Raw genomic sequence first — 25,276 nt, 5'->3', positions numbered from 1 at the left:
ATTCCTTCAATTTCAAATCATGTATAAGATGGGGATGTTAATACCTTAACCTCCTTATGCATTGCGTTCTTATCTGCAAACTGGGTTTGTTGTGAGAATTAAATGAGATGAGTCTTCTAAAGAACAGAGCCTGGCACATACTAGGAACTAAATAAATCTAGGCTTACCACTTGCTATTACTGCAGGATTGCTGTATGGGTTAAGTGACTCTAGGTGTAAAGTGCTTGGCACACAGTGTAAACTCAGGAAATGCTATTCCATTTAGTGGACAAATGTTTTATATGTGCCAGACTCTATTTGAGGCACTGGGGAAACTAATAAGGATAAAACAGAGTTCTTTCTCTCAAAGAGCTTGTAACCATCACAATCACATCTTTCAGGCTAACCTTTGTTCACATATTATTTTTCCAGCTAGTTCATTACATATTCAATGTTCAATGAGGACAAACTTGGTCTGGCCCTGGCTGAGAAGAGTCAGAGACAAATCAGAGATAAATCAACCTTTGGGGCTGATTTGGAAGAGGCTATGATGGTGTAAGCCGATGACTGATTATGAATATATGGGTAGCTACAAGGAGAGCCCCCAAGACAGAGCCACTGGGAAACCCTGGGAGGCTTCCCAGAGGAAGTGGCATTGGAACAGTGCCTTGGTCGATGATGTGCCTGCCTGGTAGAGATGAGTGGGAATGGCATTTCTAGTGGTGGGAGCAGTAGGAGTAGAGGCTCTGAGATGGTAAAGGCCTGCTCAGTGAAAGAAGACAGTGGCATCTGTTGAGAGGGTAGGAGATGGTGTAGGAAGGGAAATTGAGGCCCAGAGAGGGGAAGGGACTTACTTAAGGCATGTGAGTCTAGAGTAAAGCTGAGGTTTGAGTCCAGATCTACTGACTCCTGGGCCAGCTCTTCCTTCTTTAACAGTGTTCCCAAATTTAAGCCATTAGCAAACCTTCTTGAATTCTACCATAGCTGAATTTACTTAACAGAGAATATTTACTTTAAAAATGGTATCCTCATTTTTTTATTTAAATACTTAAACTAAGTGTACTTTAAAAGGACATCTTATCAGTAACATAAGTGGAAAACTAATAACACTAGCCTTTATTTAGATAATTATAAAACTAAATATAATAAAAACAAAATAGTATTATGAAATTCTAGCTAAAAATGGAAAACTTGATCTCTCTTTGTTAAAAGGGGAGTTTGGCAGGTGTGTGAGAAGTGTTAAAGATAATCTGGAAACAGACTGAGACATCCTCCTCAATATATTCAGAAGGGTTGAAAGGAAATTGAAAAGGGAAGTATGAAGTGGGAAGACTGGCTATTTGTTCCCCATACCCTTCAGCGTCTGGATCTGGGCCTCAAATTCTCACTCCTGACATCTGCACTTTCCCTTGATTCTCCTTCCCATCTGAAAACTGGACCTCGGAACTCAGGGCAACCTTGGGACCACTCACTGAAGATGGTGTGGCCTCCGTCAGCCCCGGTCCCTAATTTCCCACGTGGAGCAAAGCCTCTACACCTGCCTTCAACCAGACTACTGTAAACTAGAAATACATTTCTTTGTGTTAAACTTCTGGAATTTCAGGGTTTATTTGTTATATCAGCTACCATTACCTTAAACAATATAGAACTGTTTCCTGCTATTCCAATCTAAAGGCATCTCTGGACAAGATGGCAGGGAAGGTGCAATTCCAACTTTGGGAACTTCTCCCTTAACCCTATGATCTTTCCCCTGTTTGGGTTGGGACTCCAGAAGGTAAGGCTATCCCTTCTTTGGAATCTCAAATGTTGAACAAGGCAAGAAGCTAATGAGGGTAGGGATTTGTCTGCAAAGGCCTTGGCTCAGGACCCTCTGAAAGCCTCAGCCCTCATGGAGCCTCCTAACCTTCCTGGGCTCTGTCATATTGGCCACATGGATGGTGTAGACGCCACTGGTATTGGCCCCAAAGCGCTGGATCTCTGCACAGTCCTGGAACACCTGCTCAGATGACCTCATGGAGGCTACAATGACAAAAAACAAAAAACAAAAAACAAAAAACAAAAAACAAAAAACTGGAAGTGAGCTAGGGAGAAAAGGGCCAGGTAGGCATTCCTGCCTTCTCTGTGCCAGGTTCTGATGGGGAGGTGTTGCAGACAGGAAGATGAATCAGATCTGGGAAGCTTTCCTAGAGGATGTGACAGTGAGCTGGAACCTGGATAAGGCGCAGAAGTTGCCCAGGTGGAGAAAGGGGAAGGTGTTCCAGGCAGAAGGAACAGCATATGCAAAGGCTCTGAGGTGAGAACAGTCCAGGTGTGTGCAGGGAACAGGGTGAGGTGACAGAAACTGACTGAGGCCAGGAGGGGAAATGACTCACACCATGAAAACAAGATTGAGGCCAGAGAGAGCTCTAGCTGTTTGATGAACCTGAGAGGAGTAGGGCAAGACTATCCCAGAGAGGGTTACCAATGAGGGACACATGAAGTTGAGATTTCAGCAGAGGCCAGGTCAGCCTTGAATGTCAGGCTGTGGAGCTCAGACTATGCTGAGGAAGAGCACTCTGGCCAGATTGTGGAACAGAGACTAGAGGGGATAAGACTCAAATCAGGGAGGCCAGACATAAGGCTGCTAGAGTCTTCTAGGGGAGGGTCATTGGGGCCTGAACTCCATGAGGTATTCCCTTATCCCAGAAAACAGGCCCAAGAGTGAGGTAAGTGGATCAAGGGCACACAGCTGGGGTGACAGAGACTTCCCTCTCTCCAGCGATTTGTCCATGGAGCTGGGGACCAGAGTCTTCTCCACAGCCCACCCCTCCAGCTGCACATCCCTGCAGCCCTGGAGGTGGACCCTCATTATGCCCCTACTAGGAGCTTACCACTGGCCTTAAGAGCCCATGTTTCTTCCTTTGGGAGAATATTAATTACCGAATCCCAGGGACATGGGAGCCTCCAGGCCTGGCCTGAAAAAGTGACTATTGACAAATAAACTATAGGAGTTTCAAATTCCCACGCTGGCTCCTTTTAGTGGGATCCAATTAGAGGTTTGAGCAGTGAGTTCACCAGAATCCAATCTCTAGGAAGGTCGTTATTCAAGAATGGAGCAAAGTTCTAGATGGATAGTTCTCTTCCCCAATGAGGAACCAGGAGGCTACCAGGTGGGCAGGACTTCCTGTATTGGCCTCATACTTGAACCTGGATCCCAGGTCCTGAAACTTAGGCACCTGTTGGTAGGAAGCTGTTGTTCCCAGATCATAAATGAAGTGACTAAGGCTCCCAATCCATCCGAGCTCATCCACAAACCCTCCCTGGACAGTCTCCATGACTCCAGCTGTCAGCTCCCTTGTCCTTGGGGGAACTGCTAAGCCTGGGGAAAGTGCTGGCCTAGATGTGAGCAGGGACAGGCCCAACTTTACCTGGCCAGGTGAGGGTGGAGCTGGGAGTTGGTCTTAGATTTCCAGCCAGCCTTCCCAAGGCTCTGTCCACTATTGCTTTCCTCAGGCAGCAACATAGCGATAATAAGAACAGCAGTAATAACAATAAAAATGAACTATCCACCATGTATTGTATGTTTCACAGCTAGGTGCTGCCAGGAGCAGTTTGGGGCCAGGAAAAACATCTTTTGGGGGCTTAACTGTAAGGATGGACTGGTATTGATAAGCAACAGTTTGGCCCCGACCTGGGCCCCCTCTGAATTCCTGGGCTGGTGATCCCCTCTGAATTCCTGGGCTGGTGATTTGTATAGCTTTGTCACCTTTTGGCCACAGGCGCTGTGCTCAGCTCCTTCATGGACATGAACTTTTCTGGTCCTCTGTGCAGGAACTCTGTGAGATAGGTGCTATTATTATTTTCATTATATAGGTGAGGAACATTGAGGTTCTGAAATGTTAAATGACTTGGGTACAGTCCCAGTGCCAGTAGTTAAGAAGCCAGAGCTTGAACTCTCATCCATCTGACTACAAAGCCCGTGCCCTTCCTACTACCCACATCCCCTTGGGTCTCCACCACTGGGCTTATATAAGGCTGAGCAAACAGACCATGCTAACGAATGTCACTCCTGCTATTGTGCACGGGCTAGGTTTTCTCCACCTGTGTCCCTGTCCTTCTAACCTTCTGAACTCCCTGAGTTCTCCATCCATTGCCAGCCTCTATCTGCCTCAATGAGAAAGCAATGCAGTGAAGGGTGCAGGCTTCCTGGTAAGCCTTAAGGATGCCTGGTTCCTGTGCCTGTCTTTGTCTAATCTTATTCTATATCTGGTGACAAATCCTCTTTCAGTTTCTCCGTCTAGACAGGGAGGAGAAAGAACTTCGTACCATCCTTCCTTGGTGATAATGCGGCAGGAAGACAGGGTCTTTGGGCAAAGCGTGCCTAAAGTGAAATGTCCAACACAACCTCCCACCCAAAATGGTGAGTTGACATTGGGCCACAGCTGGAGAACGGGTTAGGGTGAGCCTGTGGGGAGAGGCATCATGCCAGGGCCCCATGGACTGGGCTGAACTATAAGAAATCCACACATGGGATTAATTTAGGCAGCTTCCCCATTGGGCAATGCACCAGCCGGTGATGGGTTTGGGTCACGCTGCATCTCATGGTTTGAAATGCATCTACCTCTCCTGCCCATGGCTTCCTTGGGCCTTAAACCCCTACTCTGCAGGGTCTGCTTGACTTAGATGGAGTCGTGGTGCCATCCTCTGTCCCCGAACTGCTGCCAGCCACAGTGCCTGGCATTCATCACCACTGCTCGATTCCTTGCATTGTAAAGGCTTCCCAGCCTCCCCTGTGATGCTCTGCAGCAGTAGGAACCCTTTCTTCAGTCTTCCTTACCAAGCCATCCTTTACTCCATGGTTCCAACTGAACTTCCTAAAACCGTTCTACCCTGTTCAAGGCCCCCAAGTGGCTCTCCACTGCCCTCAGGTTAAAGTCCCCTTTCCTTAGTGCAGCCTTTTAGGCCTCCCATGGTCCGGAAACTTCAGGAACAGTCCTAGCAGGGAATCTGGCACACAGCAGGCACTTGACAAATATTCATTTCTATCTCTTTCCCTCTGTGACAGACAGGGAGTTGGGCATTTTTACAAGACATGGTCTACAGTGATGCTGTTCATTGCTGTATCCCCAGCACCGGGCCTGACACACAGTGAGTACTCAGTAAATACTTGTTGACTGAGTAATTGAAGCTGGAACCAGGAGTGCTTTGGCCACCCCCAGTGAGCCCCATTAGAAGGAGCCAGTGGGGGCTGGCGAACGGCCCAGGCATTGTTCTCCCTTCTCGGAAGCCAGGGCCAGGAATGCGTCCTCATTTCTGTTTGGCCTATTGGGCTTAAGGGCAAGGGCATTAGGGTGAAAGAACTCTTTGGGGAAACATTGTGTCCAACCTCCCCTTTCTGTAGATGGGGAAGCCGAGGCCCACCAGAGCTTTGGGGCCAGCCCAAACAAATGGAGATGAGGGTGGATCCCTGATCCCAAAATTGTCAGTCTGAGCCAGTAGTGGTCTCGTTATTGTCATCACCTCCATTAAACAGATGGAGAAACAGGCCAACAGACGGATAAGGACATGTCCAAGGTCACTCACGGAATCAGGAAGAAGAGTCTGGACTGTCTCCCGTTGGGATTATTGTTGTTACCATTATTATTATTGTTTGTTGTTATTTCTATTTCACAGGTGGTGGGAGGCCTCCAGGCGCCAGAGAGAACGGGAAGGGTCTTCCCCTGCTCCCACCCCGTGCCCTCCGATAGCTCACCTAGGCCCTGGGCCACGATTCGCACCAGACGCTGCACAGACTCCAGCAGCTGGCGCTGCTGGCGCTGCAGGAGACTGGAGTTGCTTCTGGCTGCGCGCAGGCTTCGCTCGAGGCCGGCGAGGGCGCCGCTCTGGCGGCCCAGGAGGCGCCTCAGCCGCTCCTTCTCGCCGCGGAGGCTGGCTCGCTCTGCCTGCTGCTGAGTCTCCAGGGCTTGCACCCTCGTCTCCAGCGCGCTGAGGGGCGGGGCGCACAGAGGTGAGCCCACCGTCCCACAAAGCAGCCACACTTCTACGCTTTCACCCCGGGTGACTCCACGGCACAGACCGGCGCTGAGGCTCAGAGGGGCAGAGCGTCCAGCTCAGGGCTGCACAGTCCAGAGGTCCGTGACACAGAACAAGAAGTGGAGAAAAGAGAAACTCGGCCCTGGAATCTGGTGGATTCTGGTCCAGTAGAGGCAAGAACTGGAGGTGGGAGGACCATGTCAGCAACCAGGTAGCCACGATCAAATCCCAACTGGGCTCCTTTGACCCAGCAGTCCACTCTCAGGAGGTGGCCTCCAGGGAGCACAAGTTGGCAAGAATGCCAACTGGGGGTTTGGTTGGAATAGGGTAAAAACGAAACAGTCTAAAAGCCCAACAGCTGAATCTTCTGTTGGGTGTCCCTGGAAATGTTCTGGAGCCAGGAATAGGAAGGAGGCAGAGCCATTTGCACAGAATTGGAAAGCTGTCCAGGACGTGGAGTGGAAGGAGCCTGCCACGTCAATGCTTCTAGTCTAACCCCACATGTGGGACGATGAAAAAGAGTGAAAGAAAAAAAGGTATTAATGTAAAAGTAGAGAGCTGCCGGTGAACTTGCGGAAAAGGCATGACAAGACACATGGAAGGACACGGCGGTGCCTGTGTTTGTAGAAAAAGTGGAAGAAAATCCATTACATGCTGTTACTTCTGCAGAGCAGGTCTCAGTGGATGGAAGAGGGGGCAGGTAAAGGTGACTGACTTGCCCTATCATTTTATACAGGTCTCTGTTGTCTGATGAAATAATAAGCATGAGGCATTTTTGTAATGAGTTAAAGAAAAAGAAGACATTTTAAAAAGAAAGAAGCTTTTGACTCAGCTCTTTCACGTTTGGCGTTTTATCCCACTGATTTGCTCACATGTGTGTGCAATGAGACATGGAACACCATTCATCATATTATTGGTTGCAACAGTAAAAAATTGGGAACAACCTCAATACCCACTAATTGAGGATGCAGAAATAAATGTATGGACAGCATACAACAAACATTATGCAGTTGGGGAAGAGAATGAGCAAGGGTGTCATGTACTTGTAGAACCATTTCTAGGATGACTGAAAAAAAATCAAGGTGCAGTTGAATACTAAATTTGGGGTTAAAAAGGGCAAAAAGGGGCTATTCATACATGTTTATAAGAAATCTGGAATATCAGCTTATAGAATGTCATCTCCACTAGAACAGGGATTTTTGTCTATTTATTCACTTCTGTTACCCCTGTGTCTATAATAGTGCCTTGACACAGGGTAAGAGCTCAAACACAAATTCCTTCTTTTTTTTTTTTCCAAAAATATTGTTGGTTAATTTGACTGAAAGACTCACAAGAAACTAGGAATAGCAGCTACCTCTGCTGTGGGTGGGCGGTGGCTGATGGAAAGGCATAGGAGGGAGAGATTTTCCTATATGTGGAGGTCGTGCTGATCTATTCTCCAGACTAACAAAGTAAGTCCAGCCAGAGTAGGAAGAATGTCCCCTGAACCCCAAATTATGCTGCAGAAGAGAGAACATTTTGGCACATGCGGATCCTAGAATGTTAGCTGTCTCCATGGGCCGAGAACTTACTGATGACATCCTACATCTTCACTGATTTGTAGGCACTTGGTGCCAATTCAGCATGATGGAAAGTGTCCCAGTCCTTGCTCTCCCCTACCCTGGGGATAAGAATGAGAAGGTGACAAACTATCATGAACTGCACCCAGATCAGAAGGGGCTGGGTAATCCCTGTAGCCTTACTTGACCCAGCACATGGGCAACAAGAACATCTCACCCTGTACAGAAGCCTGTGGCTGCCTCCATGTGGGGGTTTTGCCTCCTCCGGCTTTAGGAGTGTTTTCTCCACTGAGCTTGAACCTGAGATGAAATCAGCCTTCGATGTCTGTTTTCCTGCCTTAGCTATACCAATGACCCTTTCTTCCTTTGTAATATAAAGGGTGTTCTTCTCATGTGTATTTGCTTATACATGCAAAGACTCTCCACCAGTGCAGACAAGAAACTGGTAACTGTAATTACATCCGGGAAGGAAAATTGGTGGACGAGATCAGATTTATTTATTTACAAATAAGCAAATCAAATTAAAATTTACAGGGCGAATTGTATGGTATGTAACTTGTAGCTCAATAAATCTGTTAAAATTTATAAAATAAATACATGCAGAAAAAAATTTAAAAAAAGAAGAAGGAAGGTAAAAAAGAAGAAAGGAAGGAAGGGGGAAGGAAAAAATGGGGTGCCTGATCCCTAGGAAAATGCCTCCTCCCTAGGTAGTGCTGGGTAGCCAGGCCCTGTGCCTGCCTGGCCCCCAGCCCCAGTCTCAGCCCAGCCCGTGTTCACTTTCAGTCCAAGCTGCAGTGTGGTCTCCAACCCTGATTTTAGTTTTTACCCCTGCTCTGGCCTAGTCCCAGTTTTAGCTCCAGCCCTAGTCCACAAATGTTTCCTCACTCTAGTCCTAATTCAGGCCTTTAGCTCTGTATCAGCCCCTGTCCCAGGCACTAGCACATATCCAGCTTCCCACTTCGGCCCCAGCCTGGCCCGGGCTCTTATGCTCACTTGGGTCCCAGCCTGGCCCTAGCCCCTGTCTCAGCCCAGTGTCAGGGTGCCAGTACTGGCCTACCTGTTGTGGCCCTGCAGCTGGTGGAGCTCATGGCCCTGCAGTAGCAGCTGCTTCTCCAGCTTGTTGGTAGACAGAGAGGTCTCCAGCAGCTGGATCTCCATTCGCGACGTCTGGTTCAGGACCTGCCTCAGAAAGTAGGAAGGGGTCGGGGCTACATAAACCCTGAAAGAGCCCTGCTCAGTAGCCGCCCACCTGCCCACAAGCTCTGCCATTTCAGAAACATGCTGACCTGTTTCTACCCTCCCAGTAGTTAGTTCCTGTGGTTTCTCATTCATTCATTCACTCACTCACTCACTCACTCACTCACTCACTCACTCACTCACAGGCCCTAAACTGAGCTTATGATTGGCTTCCTAAATTTGCTCTTCCCATCACTGCGCATGGCAGTTCCATTTCTCCTGCTGCTCAGACTCCAGGAAAAGTCAACCTTGACTCCCACATCCAATCCATCAGCAAGTTTCATCAGCTCTGTCGTCCAGATGGGTACATTTCTACTTCCCTTGCCCTTCACAGCTCCCACTCTGGCCCCGTGACAGGGTCATCAGGGAGGGGCCCCAGGGTGATACAGGCTCAGAGGAAGCCATGACCTCACCCAGGGAAGGAGGTCAAGGGAAGATGACCTGGGCTATGAGACAGCCCAGCCGGCCACAGTCCCTCCATTTCGTGTGATCACCCTCTGGTACCTGAGCCTCCAAATCGGTCAGCTTGCGGGTCTGGGTGGTGGTCTGGTTCAAGAGGCTGGTGCCTAGCTCCAGCATGGTGGCCGTCTGGTTCTGGACCATGTGCTGCTGTACCTGCGCCAGCTCCGACCTCAAGTTCATCTGGATGTACCTTTCTAGCTGTGGGGAGACCGTGGGCTAAGGTTATGGGTGGGGGCTGGAGGAAAGCTCCTGTCCTTTCCATGTGTCTCCATGAAGGACATAGAACAACCAGGAGAGGCCTCCCTTCTAGGCCAAGCCACCATCACTACTCGCATGGACTATTCCAGTAGCTTTCTCCCTGGCCTCTCTGCCTCCACTCCTGTTCCTCTCTGCCCCGTGCATCCTCCACTCAGCAGCCAGAGGGATCCTGTTAAACCTAAGTCGAATCATATCCTTCCTCTCCTGATTTCCTCTTCTTGTCCTCTCTCCCTCACTCTGCTACAAAGGCACTGGCCTCTATGACATCCCTCCAACACAGCAAGCATGTGCCTACCTCAGGGCCTTTGCACATGCTTGCTCTTCCTTGTGCCCCGAAACTTTCCTCCTCACCGTCCCCATTGGCATGGCTTACTCTCTCATGTCACTTCAGGTCTTTTCCTACCACTTATCAATCCCCGACTTTATATTGCACATTTATCTGTCGATTGTCTGTTTTCTCCTTGCAATGTCAGACCCATGAAACCAGTGACTCGGTCTTGCTCGCCACTTTATGTCCACGTCTAGCACAATGCTTAATTCGCAGTGGGTGCTCAATAGAAAAGCATTCAATGAACTAATGGAAAAAGGAGAATAGCAAATGGTCAGAGCATAACCCCCAAATTCATGCCCATTACCCAGCTTCCTAGAGGAGAGCCAGCAGCTGAGTGTGGCAACATATCTTTCTCGGTATAAGAGTGTGTAGGTCCATCTGCCAAGATGGACTTTTTCTGGCCCTCTCCATCTGCAAAACAAGGCTGATCTGGTCAGTCTCCAAGGGTTCTCCCAGCTCTAATATTCTGGGACTCTATAAGCTAATGTTTATTTATTTGACAGGGCTGCTTTTTTTCCCAAGAGCGGGAGAAGCTGGTCTGGCAGTGGGACCAGGATCAAATTGCAAAGGTGAACAGTGTGTTCTCAGGGCTCAGTGCCCCTCCTCCACTCCCTCTCCATTCTGTGCACATGCTGGCCTGTCCCCACCACCTCTACCCCCTGGCCCTGGCTTCTTCTCTTGCCCTCTTGCTCAGTCTTCCAGGAGGTCCCATAGGGCAGACTGGTGCTCCCCAGGGAGAGGTGGTGACCTTGGCTGAGGGGCCAGGCTCTGTCTGCTTCCTTCTGTGTCTGTTCTCCTCTCTTCCATCTCAACTGTCTGCTTCTACCCCTTCCACCCCAGACTGCTTTTGAAGGGGCACTTCCCATTGTAGTGCAAGGTCAAATCCTGAAGGGGGTGCATGTGAAGGGTGCTGCTATCTATTAAAGCAGTGGTTCTCAAAGTGTGATCCTGGAAGCAGCATCACCAGGAGCTTGTTAAAAATGCACATTTCTAGGTCTCACCCTAGACCTACTGAATCAGAAACTCAGGGGTGGTGCCCAGCCCTCCAGGTGAATCTCATGCTCAAATAAGTATGAGAACCTCGGGTGTAGAGGTCACAAAGGGGACCTAGGACCAGGGGCACAAGCACATTCAAGCTTCTCGAGCTTCTGTCCCGTGGCCCCTTCCTTCTTCTCCTGCAACCTCAGCCTCCCACCCACTGTCCCCTGTAACAATGCAAACATGCTCCAATAGCGCTCGTCTAAAAATTAAAGAAAAATTACCCTTGACTCCACAGCCCCCTCCAGGGGCATCTCCAATTTCTATGCTTCCCTTCAATAATACAACTTCTTGAACAAGTTGCCTCCATCTTCTCACTTCCATCCCCACCCTCACCTTAAAGAAAATTTAATAACATTATTATGGTGTGCTTCACACATACCAAAAAAGCATAAATAATAATATAATGAAAGCTGTGTATTTTTCACGCTCAAGAAAAAAACGTAACCCATCCCAACAAACCCTGTGCACCCTGTTGGTCTGTCTCTCCAGCTCCGGGAGCCCCTTCACTCTTTAATTTGGCCTCCTTGATAAGCCAGGCCAAGGGACACTTCTGTGTTCTCATCTCCATCTCCATCTCAGCAGCAGTCAACACAGATGGCCCCTCCCTCTTTCTGGAAGCACTTTCCAGATGCACCTTTTCCTAGTTTTTCTCCTCCCTCCCCCATCACTTCCTCTCTGAGTCCTCCTTAACCAGGCTCTTACACAGTGGGGGCTGTCATGGCCCAGTCCTGGGCCCTCATCTCTGTACATTCTTTCCCTAGGTCAAGGGTCCTTATGGGGGACCATAGGGTGTGTGAAGAGAATTCAGGAGGTCCATGAACTTGAGTAAGAAAAAAATTATGTCTTCCGTTCACTCTTTTGTAATTAAAGTTTGGCATTTCCTTGAATTCTGAGCACAGGCCAAAAACCAAAGCACGATTCTCCCATCCTGTGACTTCCTTACCAAATAGAAATCCCGCATAATTTCATGTCATAACGCAAGTGTTATAGTGTCTTAAAATACTGTTTTTGCTCATTATGACTGCGGAAGTATGAACATTCTCAAACTCACCACTAGATAATGATACAGCTAAAACGCAGATTTAATTTTAATATTTTGATTATGATTGCAATATCACTGGGTGTTCTTATGTGTTTGTTTTGGTATTTAAAAGCATTATTCTGTAAAGAGATCCAAGAGCTTCACCATATCAAATGTCCGAAGCCCCAAATGCATAAGGGCCCTTCACAGGTGTTCCTAGGACTTTCACACTCCTTTCCATGCTGATGGTGCCATCTCCTCTGAATGTCCCACCCACTGGCAACCTCCAAGGGGGTTTCCAACAAGTGTCTCAAGCAAAAGCTTCCAACATGGAACCCTCGATTCCCTAGCTCCCGTCGCCCTGGTCCCTGCATGTCCATCCCGTTATCCCTCAGTCTTTCTCCTCTCAGTAAATGGCCCCACCCAGTGCTTAAGCCCCAAACCCTTAGCTTTGACTGTTCTTTTTCTCACCTGCTGCTCAATCCACTAGTAAGTTCTGGCCAATATGATTCCAATGGGAGTTTTGCTTTAGTTCATTTCCCCCTGCCCTGGGCCATGCTACCATCGCCCCCACTGGTCAGACTCTTTCCCACCACACCTCTGTCAGCTCCCCAGGATTCTAACAATTGGTCGTCCAGTGTGCACCAGGGTGGATAAAGGTAAGCAGAGGTATACTGAGGCTGCTCCTGCACTTTCCCATGAATCATGAACCTCCTGGGACTTGGTTTAAAATGCAGACTCCCAGGCTCCGAGCTTCTGCAGTGAGCCCTTCTCAGGCATCTCCTCCAGGCCTCTCATTTGCAAATGGACAAACTGAGGTCTAGAAGACTTGCCCAAGATCATGACCAGCTGTGCTAGGTTCTAAGACTCCTTGCTCAGGGGTGTTTCCTTAGGTCTACAGAGCTGGATGGGCCCTCAGGGTAGCTTGGGGTCATTCTGAGTGACACGGATGCTCCCTCAGCACCCTCATTGGTCTCTTGTCTTGTGGCTGCAAGTGGCTGGGTGGGGCAAAGGCTACCCACAGCTGGGGCCCATCACCCAATTTGCTACACCCGCCTACTACCACGGGCCCTGGGATGGGTAATCCAGACCAGATGGGCCCAGTATGGCCAGGCTGGGGCTCTGGTGACTAATGGTCTGTGTGGCGGGGGTGGGGTCTAACTGAGGAGCCAGTTAGAAGGGTAGGGGAAGAATCCCAATGGAGAAACCGACCTGGGTTGGGATCTGCCACAGCTTCTCCTCCCCGTCCATTGGACCTGCTCTTTCTCTGTCACCCTCATGCTGGTAAATTATCAGGGCTGAGATGAGTAATGGGGCTCTGGCCTCCCAGTACCCTACCCTTCCAATCTGCAAAGAGACTGATCTTTGGCCCTTGGGCTGCTCCACTTTCCCCTTAGCCCTGGGTTTGAGTTCTGACTCTACTGCACTCTAGCCGTGGGCCTCTAGTGGTTGAGGGCTACATTTCTTTGAGTCTCACTTACCAATCTGTGACATCTGGGCAGTAAACCTTGCTCTTTGTTGTGGAGAGGGCATTTGAAAAGGGCCTTGAAGGAAAGGGAAGGAGTTCTGACAGCCAGGGGATGGGGAAGGAAGAAAGGTATTTCAGAAAGACAATAGATGAACATCTATGGATGAGCAGTCTTAGTAGCCAAGGAGCTCTTCGCAAACCTGCTTCTCTCCTGCATTATTTAAATTAAAAAAACTTCAACTGGTGAACAGATAAACAACTTTGATCTATCCATCCAAGGACTCTACTCAGCAATAAAAAAGAACAAACTACTGATGCAGGCAGCAGCATAGATGCATCTCAGATGGATTATGCTGTATGAAAAAAGCAAGACTCAAAAGGCTACATCCTGTAGGATTCATTTACATGACTTTCTGGAAAAGCCAGAATCTGTGGTTGCTAGGGGCTGGGCCAGGGGGAGGGTGGGGACTGATTACAAAAGGATATGAGAATGTGGGGGGTTGTTGGCAATGTTCTATATCGTGACTGTAACGGTGGTTACAGGGCTGTATACGTTTGTCAAAATTCACAGAACTATATGTTAAAGGGTGAATTTCACTCCGTGTGGAATAAAATACAATAAAAAACAAACCTACCAACACAAGGTTTTATGAAGCATTCCAGATATAAATATATGTCATCATAATAAATGTTTCCTCAATCTAATCTCTCACCTTCTGTGCTTCATTCAAGTATTGACTCAAGAATTATTTCTTGAGCGCTTACTATGGCCTAGGTGCTGGCCTCGGTGCTGTCCTAGGTACTAGGGAATCAGGAATAAACAAAATTGCCCAGTTTTCTGACTCTAGTGCACTTTCGCTAAATCCATCAGTTAAATTCCAATAGTGATGAGTGCTATGAAAAAAACAAGATAGGGTAATGAGCGGAGTCAAGGGCAAGTTTAGCCAGAGAGATAGGAAAACCCTCCCCAGAGGGGACCATCTGAGCTGAGAGGATGAGAAGGGGCCAGCCGTGGGAAAGTCAAGAGGAAAGAAACTCCCGACAGAGAGAAAGGCAAATGCAAAGGCTCTGAGGCGAGAGTGTGTCTGCTGTATTTGAGTGTGACTCTGACTTCATCTTTCCTGGCCATGTGGTCTTGGGTAAGTCATCTCACCGCTTAGTGCCTCAGTTTCCTCAACTATCAATGGGCAAACAGTATTGCTTCATAGGCTCATTGTAAGAATTAAATGCGATAACACCCTCAAGGCACAAGGACAGTGTCTGGCACACAGTAAGTGCTCGGTACATCTGGTTATCTTTATCTTTTGCTCTCTCTGGGAGGCAGAAGAACCAAATGATGCAGGTGGCTGCCCAGGGCCCCACGGCTAGTCAGTGGCACCACTGGGACATGACCCTTTGTCACCAGCTCAGCCCACCTCAGATTCTACAGCGGGTTCCAGGATCCATTCCAGACATTTCAGAGCTGGCTCTGCGGTTAGGCAAACGCTCAGAGGCCAGAGGTGCAGGCTCAGGGGACAGACCTAGGGCCTGTCTTCTCACATTTCCTGCCCAAAGAGAGAAGGAGAGGGTTTGTGTACATTCCAGCCCAGCCTAGCTCTGGGGCGTGGAAGGAAAAAACCAGAAACACATGCCCCTGCCCCAGTGGGATGGCTGGGCCAAGATGCTTCAACAAATAAACCTGTCCCTCTGGAGGAAGCTTTGTGAGGGGCCTCTGTGGCTGCTGCTCCTGGACCATCGCTAGGCTGAGGACATCTGTGCCAGCCATTTCTAGGCTCTCTTCTTGGAAAAATAACCTTATTTCTCCAAGAAGCAGATGCTGTTCTCACCATCCCATCTCCCAGCCCCAAACAAAAAGCAGCCAGCCATGGGGTTAGGAAATCAAGCCCCAAGAGATTTGGTTCGGCAATGTTTCTTGTTTGGATAACCAAAGGCTGAAAATGCCAAGAATTTACAGGCAGCTTGGGGCAGCAAGGACAGCTGGGAGCCCTGGGCCAGTGTGGGAGGGTCTCAGGCTTGGCCAGAACCCCATGCTGCGCTCCCACTGGATGTGCTTTTGACTCACGTCCAGCCAGGCTAGGCTGAGGAGCCAGGTTATTCTGAGGTTTGATGTCGGGGACCTGGAGCGAACAACAGAGGTTGGGGGCAGAGCTGGGTCGGGAGGCTCCCTCCTAGCCCCTGAACCTTCCCCCTGAAGCTTCGGGTGCAGAAGGGGAAGAGAAAAAGGCTCTAGCCAAGTAGCCTGGCTGAGGAGTGAGCACTGGCCATCAGGTTGGTGTGTCCTCCAGTGTGGACAGAGCATGTGGACATCCAGGGAGGCAGAGGCAGGTGGGTGGGGGAGAGGGTCTAGTGGTTAAAGGAGAACCTGAGATAGTGACAGGAAGAGGCTCAGGGAAATGCCAGCCAGACAGGAGAGAGAATCAGAGAGTGACAGAGACACACACAGTTAGAAATCACAGGGCTACTGTGAGAGCCCCAGGAAAGAGACCCACAAGAGTCAGAGAGACACAGATAGAAAGAGAGGGGCAGAGACAGACAGAGAGGTCCAGCTGGTCACTCCTTGCCTTTTCTCCCCTCCTTCATTTTGCTTCACTATTGGACATAGTAGATTTTTATCGTTCATTTCTTCATGACGCTTGCTCCCTCTAGCCCAGAAGAGAACCTACTGTTCTATTTACTATTGTATCCCCAGCACCTAGGAAGGGCCTGGCCCAAGGTGGCGCTCAATTTCTATCAGATGAATGAATGAATGGCAGTTAGGGAGTCAGATTTCCAGTTCCGACCCCGCCCAATCTTGTTGTGTGGCCTGAGGCCCACTCCTGCTCCTCTCTGGGCCTCATTATCTCAATCTGTACAATTCAGAGACAAAAGTCCCATCAGCTCAGCCCTCTGTGCCCAGGGAAGGCCTCTGGGGTGGATGCTCCAGCTGCCAATCACTGCCCACTACCCACCTCTGCAGGCCCAGCGCTTACCTTCTGCAGCCACTGTGTGTTGTTCTCCAGCACCTTCTCCAGCTGCTGTACCCGCTGGGTGGGCCAGTCCCCCAGGTTCAGTGCAGTGGCCGGTGAGTCCCTCTGCAGGCTGTTGGAGCCCCTGAAAGTCTCAGGCTCTGGCGGGCAGGACTCAGGCTCGGGTAGCACAAAGGTGTAGCTGCACTGGCCATGCTGGACTCGGTGTGCCCGGCGGCGCCCGCCCGCCTCCTGCCCTCTCTGCTGTGCCACAGTCGCTGTGGCCACAGTGATGAGGAGTCCACCCAGCAGCATGGCTGTCCAGAAGAGCATCCAGAGATGTAGCGATGTTGGAGGGTGTCTGGTCAGCGCCCGCAGGAGCTTTGTCTGCCCACCACCCCGCTCCGTGCCCAGGATGTAACTACTGTGGCCAACAGTGGACAGGCCTGCCAGCAGAGCTGCTGCAGCTGCAAAGAACTGTTTGGCCAAGCTCACCGCTAGGCGGCTATTTATACTTGTTCCAGATACCACAGCTGCTCAGCCTCCTCCCATTGCCTCCTGCTCTCATCTCTAGACACCTTTTCACCTCTATTCTTCCCCCTTTCCCTTCCTTTTTCCTCTCTTGCCCATCCGGCCCTGTCCATGCGCTGGCCTTGCTCTGCCTCAGGCCTTAGAGCCCTTTTATTATCCAGTGGGGGCCTGGCCTCGCCACAAGAGGGAGGAAAGAAAACAATGCACACAGACAAGCGCACACACACACACAGACTCAAACACCACACCCCCAGTGCTGCCTGCTTCGGAAAACCAAACGCAACTGACCTCTCTCTTCCTGTCTCTGTCTCTCTGTCTCTCTCTCTCTCCAACCTCCCCCCCACCAAAGCTATGATCTCAAATTTCAGCCACCCCCCACCCCGCCACGCCTTCCCCTTCTCTCCCTCCTCCACCTTCCCCCTCTGGTTCCATTTTAGCACAAGTGAAGTGACCCCTGGAGAGAGCAAAGGGAGGGGGGAGAGGGGTGAAGCTGGGGAGGAAGCAGCCAGTCCAGTCTATTTCAGGAAACAGAAAATCCTTGCAAGGCTGGGGGAAGTAGGCGCCACAGCTGGGAGTTAGCTCCCATCCTCCCTTCTCCCTTGGGGCCTGGTGGGGGGATATTGTGCCCTAGGGTGGCCCTGGCCAGGTCCCTGTGACAGTAATGGGAGGTTGTCCTGTCCTGGGGCAGATCATTCTGGGGCTGCCTTTGGCTGGAGTGGGGAGGCTGAAGGTGGGGAGAAGAGGTGGAGGTGCAGCCCTGGAATCAGAGGTTACTAGCTCTAAATCCCTAGCTGATAAATAAGTTGGAAGGAGTGTGTTGGGCTCCAGGGCCAGCCTGGCGGCTAAGCCTGTTCTCCTTATGCAGTTCCAGATTTCTTCTTTCTTGGAAGAACTGATCTTTTTGCTCCTAGGAGCAAAGTCCGGGAAAACAGATCATTCCTGGAGGTCACTTGGCAATTTGGAGCTCCTTAAGTATTTGGATCCAAAGAAGAGGATTAAGTCAACAGTCTGAATCTCCCACTCCTGGCCTAGCTCCAGAATCCAGCACTCCAGAACCATACCTCCCCTCCTTTTACAGCTCCCTGCATTTCAATACCCAAGGTGATAAATGAGGGTTGCAAGCTGGGCAGCTTACGCACACACAAAGCCTCTTGATTGTGCTGTTCACATCCCTGAGGACATGACCTGGTCATCTCTCCAGGCCACTGATGGCAATGTAGTGAGGTCCTGGCAGGAAGCTCTGGAATGCTGACAACCTTGGGGATGATCTGTCAGTGTCCCCAGGAGGTTAAGGCGTGAATCTGTGGAGCAAGAATCATTTTATCTCCATACACTTTCCATCTAGACAACAGTCTGTCAATTATTTCCCTCCTCCATGTTCCTCCACCCCAAACCCAGAGACACAACACAATTGATAGACCATAAGGGACCCAAGGCTGAGTTTTGAGGTCACTCCTATGACCCAGGTCTAGTGATTAAGAGCCCCATACTCCTGACACTGAATCTTGATTTTGCTTTAGTAGATGAGACTCAGTTTCCTCATCTATAAAATGGAGAGAATGGTCCCGCATAAGCAAGGTGTACGGGAGGGTCTTTCAGTTACCAGAGCTGTGTAACAAGGTACTGCAAAACTTAGTGGTTTAAAACATTGGCAACACCTATTTTACCCATAAACGTGCAATTTTGGTCAGGTTCAGTGGGCATGGTTTGACTCGGATCCATTTGGTGTCAGCTGGAGCAGCTCGCAGGCTAGAGAGCCTAGAACCATTCGAAAGCTCATCCATTCACATACCTGAGACCTCGGCTGGGGCTGTCAGCCAGAGCGACTACATATGGCCTCTTCATGTGGTCGCGGCTTCCTCATGACATGGTGGCTGCATTCCAAGGGTGAGCATCTCCAGAGAGTCCAGCAAAAGGCATATGACCTTTTATGACCTAGCCTCAAGAGTTACACAGGGTCAACTCTTCTACATCCTATTCATAGAGGCAGTCACAAAGTCCCACCCAAGTTCAGGAGGAGGAGGAATAGACTACCTCTTGATGAGAAGTCGTGAGGTTTCAGAAGGGCATGTGAGATGGGAGATATTGCTAGAAATTACAGTTTCCAGAGGAGGGGAGAATGAGAAAATGCCATTTAAGTATTTAGCACGTCAGTGCTCAATAGTTGGTAGCTGTTATTATTATCTGTATCATTGGATAGATCTAGTATGTCTTTGTATAAAAATGTCCTTCAGGCCCTCCAATGATAGTTAAAGGTACAGCAGGAAGTGGGGTTGTTTCCATTGGGGCTGCCAGAGAAATTGGCCCAGAGACACTCTGGGACATGTCCAAAGTTACCCAGCATGTTAGCACCCAGTGCATTCTCAGCCAGACAGAGCTCGGACACAGCTGCCCCTGCTAGCAACATTTGTTGCTCTTTCCCAGGCATATCCACCCTGGCCTCATCTTCTCCTCTGAAAAATGGGTGAGTGAGTTCACATTCTGCTGCTCCAGAGGCTGAAGGGACCAGGATGGAGACCATGTACCCTCTGCTGTACTACTCAGCCTGAGCCACCAGCCATGCTCGTCCTTTCTCAGGCTTCGGGAGCTCAGCTGACTCGGAGCCCACATCTGGCACTCATTCCAGAACATGAAGAATAAACCTGCCAGGTCGGAGGACAGATCTATTTTGGAACCTGGGACCTCGTGGAGGCCCAGAAGACTAACAGGCTCCTCTTTATTTTGTTTGTTTTTATTAAACAAGCATAGCATGCCCCTCATAGAAAAGTCAGAAAAGATACATTAGCAAGAGGGAAAAAATAAATATTGCTTGTGCTCTCATCAGCAGAAGGCAGAATCCACAACTAATATTTTGGAGTATTTTCTTCCCAATCATTTCCCGCTCTATACAGATGCATATATGTTGGGGTGGGTTTTCTAGAAAAACAGAAAGAATGTTCTCTAAACTTAAACATTTTTACTTATTTCGGATTTACCTTTTGAAGAAAAGGCAACAGAAAAGTGCACAGGATAATATAATATAACCTCATACACCCATCACTCCAAATGAGCACACGTCAACATTTTGCATGTTAACGTTTTGTAAATTTGTCCTGGATTTTTAAAGACATGACATAGTATTAGAGGTAAGGTTGGCATCTCTCACATCCTCCTTTCCAGTCTCATTTTCTATCCCTTCCTGCCCATAGGCCCATATATATATGTATGTTTCGATAAATAATGTATATTATTTTTGTGTTTACTTAAATATATGCCGCTAAGCTGTAAGCAATGTCCTGCTTGCACAGAATGTTTTTCAGATCTATCCAAATTCCATATATAGATTTTGTGACGAGGATCATTTCCTTTCCACTGCTGTGCAGCATTGCCTCATATACCACTCTTTAACCAGTCCCCAGAGGACGGGCGTTTGTGCTGCTTCCCTTCTTCTATTATTCCTCACGAGGCTGCTGTGGCTGTCTTATACACGTGCCCTTGCGCCCACATCCAGAGTTTTCCCTTGGGTACTAAACGGAGGAGCGGTCCTCCCGGGACGTGGAGTATGTGCCGTGCCAGGCTGAGGATGCCGCCCAGTTGTGCTTCCAAGGGACCAGTTATCTCCCACCATCAGAGCACTGCGTTTCCATTGTTCCATGTCCTGCCGTCCCTAGTATTGTTTGCTTTCCTTTGGTGGCAATTCGATGGCTGTGAAACAGTACATGTATTTTACGGCCCGATTTTTCTACTTCGCACTATATTATGAATTACTTTTCTCAGCAGGAGAGTCTGCTAGAAGCACATGTTTAATGGCGGCAAAAGCCTCTGCTGGGGCCCTGCTGGGATTTTCTTAACTGATTTGCTGTTCTTGGACACTGGGCTTTGTTTCTGCGGTAAATTGCAAAACTGAGCAGGAGAGAAGACGGGGTCTCAGTCCAAATTTACCTCCCCCCTCCACCTGAACTAATTCATTCGCGTGCCCTCTCTCTCTCTCTCTCTGTCTCTGTCTCTCTCTCTCTCTCTCTCTTCTTCCCTCCCTCTCTCTCTCTCTACCTCCCTCAACCCCCCTTCTTGGCACAAGTAGAGGCTGGATCCCTTGGGAGAATGAGGCCCAAGCTTGAATCCACAGGCCCTTGGAATGACATGGCACATTCCTAGATCCTGAAGAGCCTGCGGCATTATGGAGGAAAGGGACAGACAGCCCTGAGAGGCAAGGCCCTCACAGCCCCTGCTCTGCCTCCAACTTGCTGTGTGACCTGGGGCTGGCCACTGTCCACCTATCTCTGGGCCTCTCTTTTTCCTCCATTGCAGGAGGGGGTGCTGGTCTGGCTCCACTTTTTTCCAGCTGTCTGTCCTTTGACAAGTTATTTGACCTCCCTGTGCCTCGATTTCCTCATCTGCATATTGGCGCAATGGAGATGTCCCAGTCCCCAGGGTTATGGTGAGAATTACATGGACAGTGACCAGTACTCAGTAACTGCTAGGAATTACTGTTATTATTATTATTTTACCATTCAATTGCTATTGTTATTGTCTTTTCTGGCTTTCAGATTGGTTTGGTTGGTTTGGTTGCCTGTCCCTCCACCCCTCCACCAGTGTTGAGGGCAGTGTTGACCTACCTGCTGATGCTCTGTCCAGAGTGGATGTGGGGAATGGGGCTTAGCTCCCCTCAGGATGGGCCCCACTTCGCCCTTCCTGCTCCAGCCTTGCAGCTCTCCTTGTCCCACTCCCTTCTGCAGGAACCCAAGCTTTACTCCCCTGAAAAAGATCACGTCCACCAAGTGGAGAAGTCAGGACCAGAAATCATCCCTGAGGTCTAAATGGATTTTTTTTTTTTTTTGAGAGAGAGAGAGACTAGAGGGAGGAGGAAGGAATGAGGGAGGAAGTGGAGTCTCAAGTATTCACTACCTCCAAGAGGACGGGTCTGCATCAGGTGCCAGGGGACAGGGTTCCCCCACACTCTTTATGCTTCCCTGCCCATGCTGGTTCCAGGACCATCCCCCAGCACTTCAGAATCCCTTTCCTGAGGGGATGCCCCTTCTCCCCCAGTCCTGCCACAGCCCCACTGGAGAGCAGCAACTTGGGCTGCTCTTTTCCTGCCCTGTTGGATTAGAATGCAGAAGGCGCCTCTGTCCAAGAAACATGGCTAAGCCCTAATCGCTTTCAGCCTTCTTGGCTGAGTGCACATGGCTGCTGGCTGCCCCTATTCAACACTGGATGGATTCCGGGATGAGGGAGCAGAAGCCAGAGGGAATCACAAGCTGGGCTTTCAGGCTCCTGCTGCAGTGCTCAGGCTGTGTGAGAGAAACGTGAATGGAGGGCGGGGTGGGAGACCCATTGGTCAAATCCCAGGCATCAGTTTCCTTATCTGCACCATGGGGATGATAATGAAAGATTTTGTGCTTAGAACGGTGCCACTGTAGGCGCTTCATAAATCCTCTGTAAGACTTTAGCTCTCGGGTTCCCACCGTTCCTTCATCTCAGCTTCTCCCTCTGAAACTGTCCTCAGTCAGGCACTTGAAGTCACAGCCCAGGGAAGGGGTCCCTGACTGCGCCCTCAGAATGCTATGCTGGCACCAAGCAGTCACAGGAGTTCAAAATGCCTTTATCAATTTCAGGCGCGCCCCCTCCATATGCTAGGCACAGTGCTGCGTGCTGCTTTCTTTTCTTATTCTGATAAAACAATCACTGATTCAGTGAAAGAAAACCTAGAGTTAAAATTGTGTCTGGGCTCGTTTCCAGCTCCTCCCTGGACTCTCTACGCACAGACTGCTCCCCAGGGTGCCCCTGCGCAAGTGACCCTGTAGCTCCCTTTGTCCTCTGCACAGTGGGGTCTGGCTGGAGCCCCATCGGCTCATGAGCCCTGCCTCAGGCTTTTTCATCACTGCATAATTTACCATCTCCTGGCTGGGCCACCCTGTCTGTGGAGTCAGAGCCCTTGATGGACCTCTGGGCTGCCCAGTTTCTTCTGTTTCTAACAGGGCTGTAGGGAAAGCCACTGTCTCTCTAAGGCAGATCCCTGCATGTGAGGCCAATGGTGGGTATGTGCTCTTCTTGTGTGGGGGTGCTGTCAAATCCCACCTCCCCAGCAGACCGTTCTAGACTTGCACACTCAGTGCCCCCAGCTCTTGTTTGAGGGTGCCTGTTACCCCCAATCCTCCATCTTGGCAGTCCCCAGCCTGCTTGCCTATCTAGTTTTCTTGTCCCATTCATGGTGACTAGGGAGCTAAGTCTCCTAGCTGTGCTGTTGGTGTTTGTCTCTCAGCCAATCAACACTGATTGAGATCTGTCTCAGGGGACAATGCCACAGGCTCCTGCAGGAATCAGGGATCAATGGGGGAAGAGGTTCGGGTCCACTGAGGCAATGCAGAGAGAACTTTGGAGTTGGGGTTCTGGAGCCCGGTGGCTCAGGTTCAAATCTTGACTATGTCCTTTGCTGTATGACTTTGGGCAAGTTATTCAGCATCTCTGAGCCTCAGCTGGGTCATCGGAAAAGCCGAGCTAAGTAGGAGCATTTAGCTCAGAAGGCTGTTAGGATGTTTGGATGAGTTAGTATGTGTTCAGTGCTTAAACAGTGCTGGGCACATGAACCGTTGGCATTATTACTTGGGCACCTACAGTATGATAATGAGAAAGAGTAGGCTGTCAGGAGAGAGACAGGAATAGCTATTGTTTGTTGAATACTGACGGTGCTGAGTGTTTTGCATGAATTAGTTGATTTAATCCTTATAACTGAAGTTCTGGGAGGTAAAGGGACATTCCAGTTTGGATCTCAGATCTGTCCCCCTGACACATTCTCCCGACACGTTCAGGTCCCAGTGGGGAGGGTGGCTGGTGCGAGGGTGGCTTGGCCTGGCTGGGAAATGGGATTTCAGGGCTGGAGCCTGGTCTAGAGCATGAGCCTTGATGAAAAACAGACGTACACAGAGTCGGGACTCCCACCCACACACCCCTCCTCCACAGCCTGGGCGGGGGCGGGGACGGCGGCGATCGCTTCCAGATGGGCTTGCTCTGAGCGGTACCTTCAGTGACTCAGCCTGGGTCTCAGCAGGGCAGGACGGCAGGCCCCTTCCCTGGCTCTCAACCCCTCAGCGCCTCTGGCCCTAGCAGATAGATACCTGAGAAAGTACCTGGGTTTGGGCCAGGTGACCTCGAGCACGTCGGCCTTGCTCAGTTTCCCCATCTGAGAAACAGGCACGCTCCATCGAGCTGGCCTGGCAGGACTGCTGTGTCCCGGGAAGCCTGGGGAGGAACCCGAGAGGGTCTCTCAAACTGCGGAGGGCTGCGTACGCAGGACGGAATCTCCCAGGAGCCCTTGTGGAAATAGAACTTTTTTGTTTGTTTGCTTTAATTTTCTCTGTATTTATTTTCTGAATGCATAATACATATCCATAGCACAAAATGTCAAAGGTACAATAGAAGGGATAGTGAAAGTGAGTCTCCCTCTCACTCCTGTCCTCCAGACACCCAGAGTCCCCTTCTCTGAGGCAAACCCTGTCACCACATGCGAGGAAATCCATATAGGAGCTTTTTACCCAGTAATGGCAAACTTCACCCACTATTCTGCACTGTCCTTTTATTATTTAACGACACACTTTAGAGATCTTTCCATAAAGAGCACCTGATTCTTTTTGACACCTAAACAATAGGACATTCAAAACATCACACAGCTGTTCAGCGTGGACACTGACCAGCCAGTGCATAACCCCTTCAGTTGTCCGGTGCCGGTGGCTGGTGCCAGCTCTGCGTCTGCGCAGTGTTTTCACTGCATGGATGTGCCCGCATGTACTTAATCAGTCTTCGAGTGCTGGCACTTAGGCTGATTCTAATTTTCAGTCAAGGTTGCAATGAATATCCATTTTGTACATATGTGGGAGGATATAAATAGGATAATTTTCTAGAGGTGAAATTGCATTCTACATCAATATGCAAAAAAAAAAAATACTTGAACCATACCTCACACAATATACAAAAATTACCCTGAAATGGACCATAGATCTAAATGTCAAACCTAAACCTATAAGACATCCAGATAAAACATAGGAGAAAATCTTTCTGACCTTTGGTTGGGCGAAGATTTTTTAGACAAGACACAAAAGTATGAACCAGAGAGGAAAAGAAATGATAAATTTGACTGAATCAGAATGAAAAACTCTCCTAATGACATTGTTAAGAAAATGAAAAGACAAGGCACAGACTGGGAGAAAATACTTGCAAAAGTCATATCTGATCCAAGGCTGGCATCCAGCGTGTATTTAAAGAAATTTCATAATTCAATAATAAGAAAAATAATTCAATGAAAATGGACAAAAGATTTAAAATGATACTTCACTAAAATATAGATATCGATGGCAAATAAATACATGAAAAGCTACTCAATATCTGAAAATGCTAATTTGAGCCACAGTGAGATATCACTACACACCTATCAGAATGCCTAACTAAAAATAACTGATA

The 25,276-nt window shown here is 49.3% G+C and overlaps 1 protein-coding gene across 1 annotated transcript in view; it reads right to left on the bottom strand.

Annotated features, from left to right (window-relative positions):
• Nucleotides 1-17,148, bottom strand: part of ANGPT4 (angiopoietin 4) — a 26,313-nt gene extending 9,165 nt beyond the window's left edge. The window contains exons 1-5 of the mRNA XM_011380098.2: nt 16,337-17,148; nt 9,291-9,446; nt 8,608-8,729; nt 5,711-5,943; nt 1,864-1,998 (exon numbers count right to left, since the gene is read on the bottom strand). Of these exons, the coding sequence (XP_011378400.2) occupies nt 1,864-1,998; nt 5,711-5,943; nt 8,608-8,729; nt 9,291-9,446; nt 16,337-16,645 (955 nt within the window). The 5' untranslated portion in view covers nt 16,646-17,148. The remainder of the gene's footprint in view (nt 1-1,863; nt 1,999-5,710; nt 5,944-8,607; nt 8,730-9,290; nt 9,447-16,336) is intronic.
• Between the last annotated feature and the right edge of the window lie 8,128 nt (nt 17,149-25,276).

This window comes from Pteropus vampyrus, unplaced genomic scaffold (genome assembly GCF_000151845.1).
Source record: "Pteropus vampyrus isolate Shadow unplaced genomic scaffold, Pvam_2.0 Scaffold388, whole genome shotgun sequence".
In the NCBI taxonomy this organism is placed as follows: Eukaryota; Metazoa; Chordata; class Mammalia; order Chiroptera; family Pteropodidae; genus Pteropus; species Pteropus vampyrus.
The sequence above is the reverse complement of the archived record's forward strand: the minus strand, read 5'-3'. Positions and strand labels throughout refer to the sequence as shown.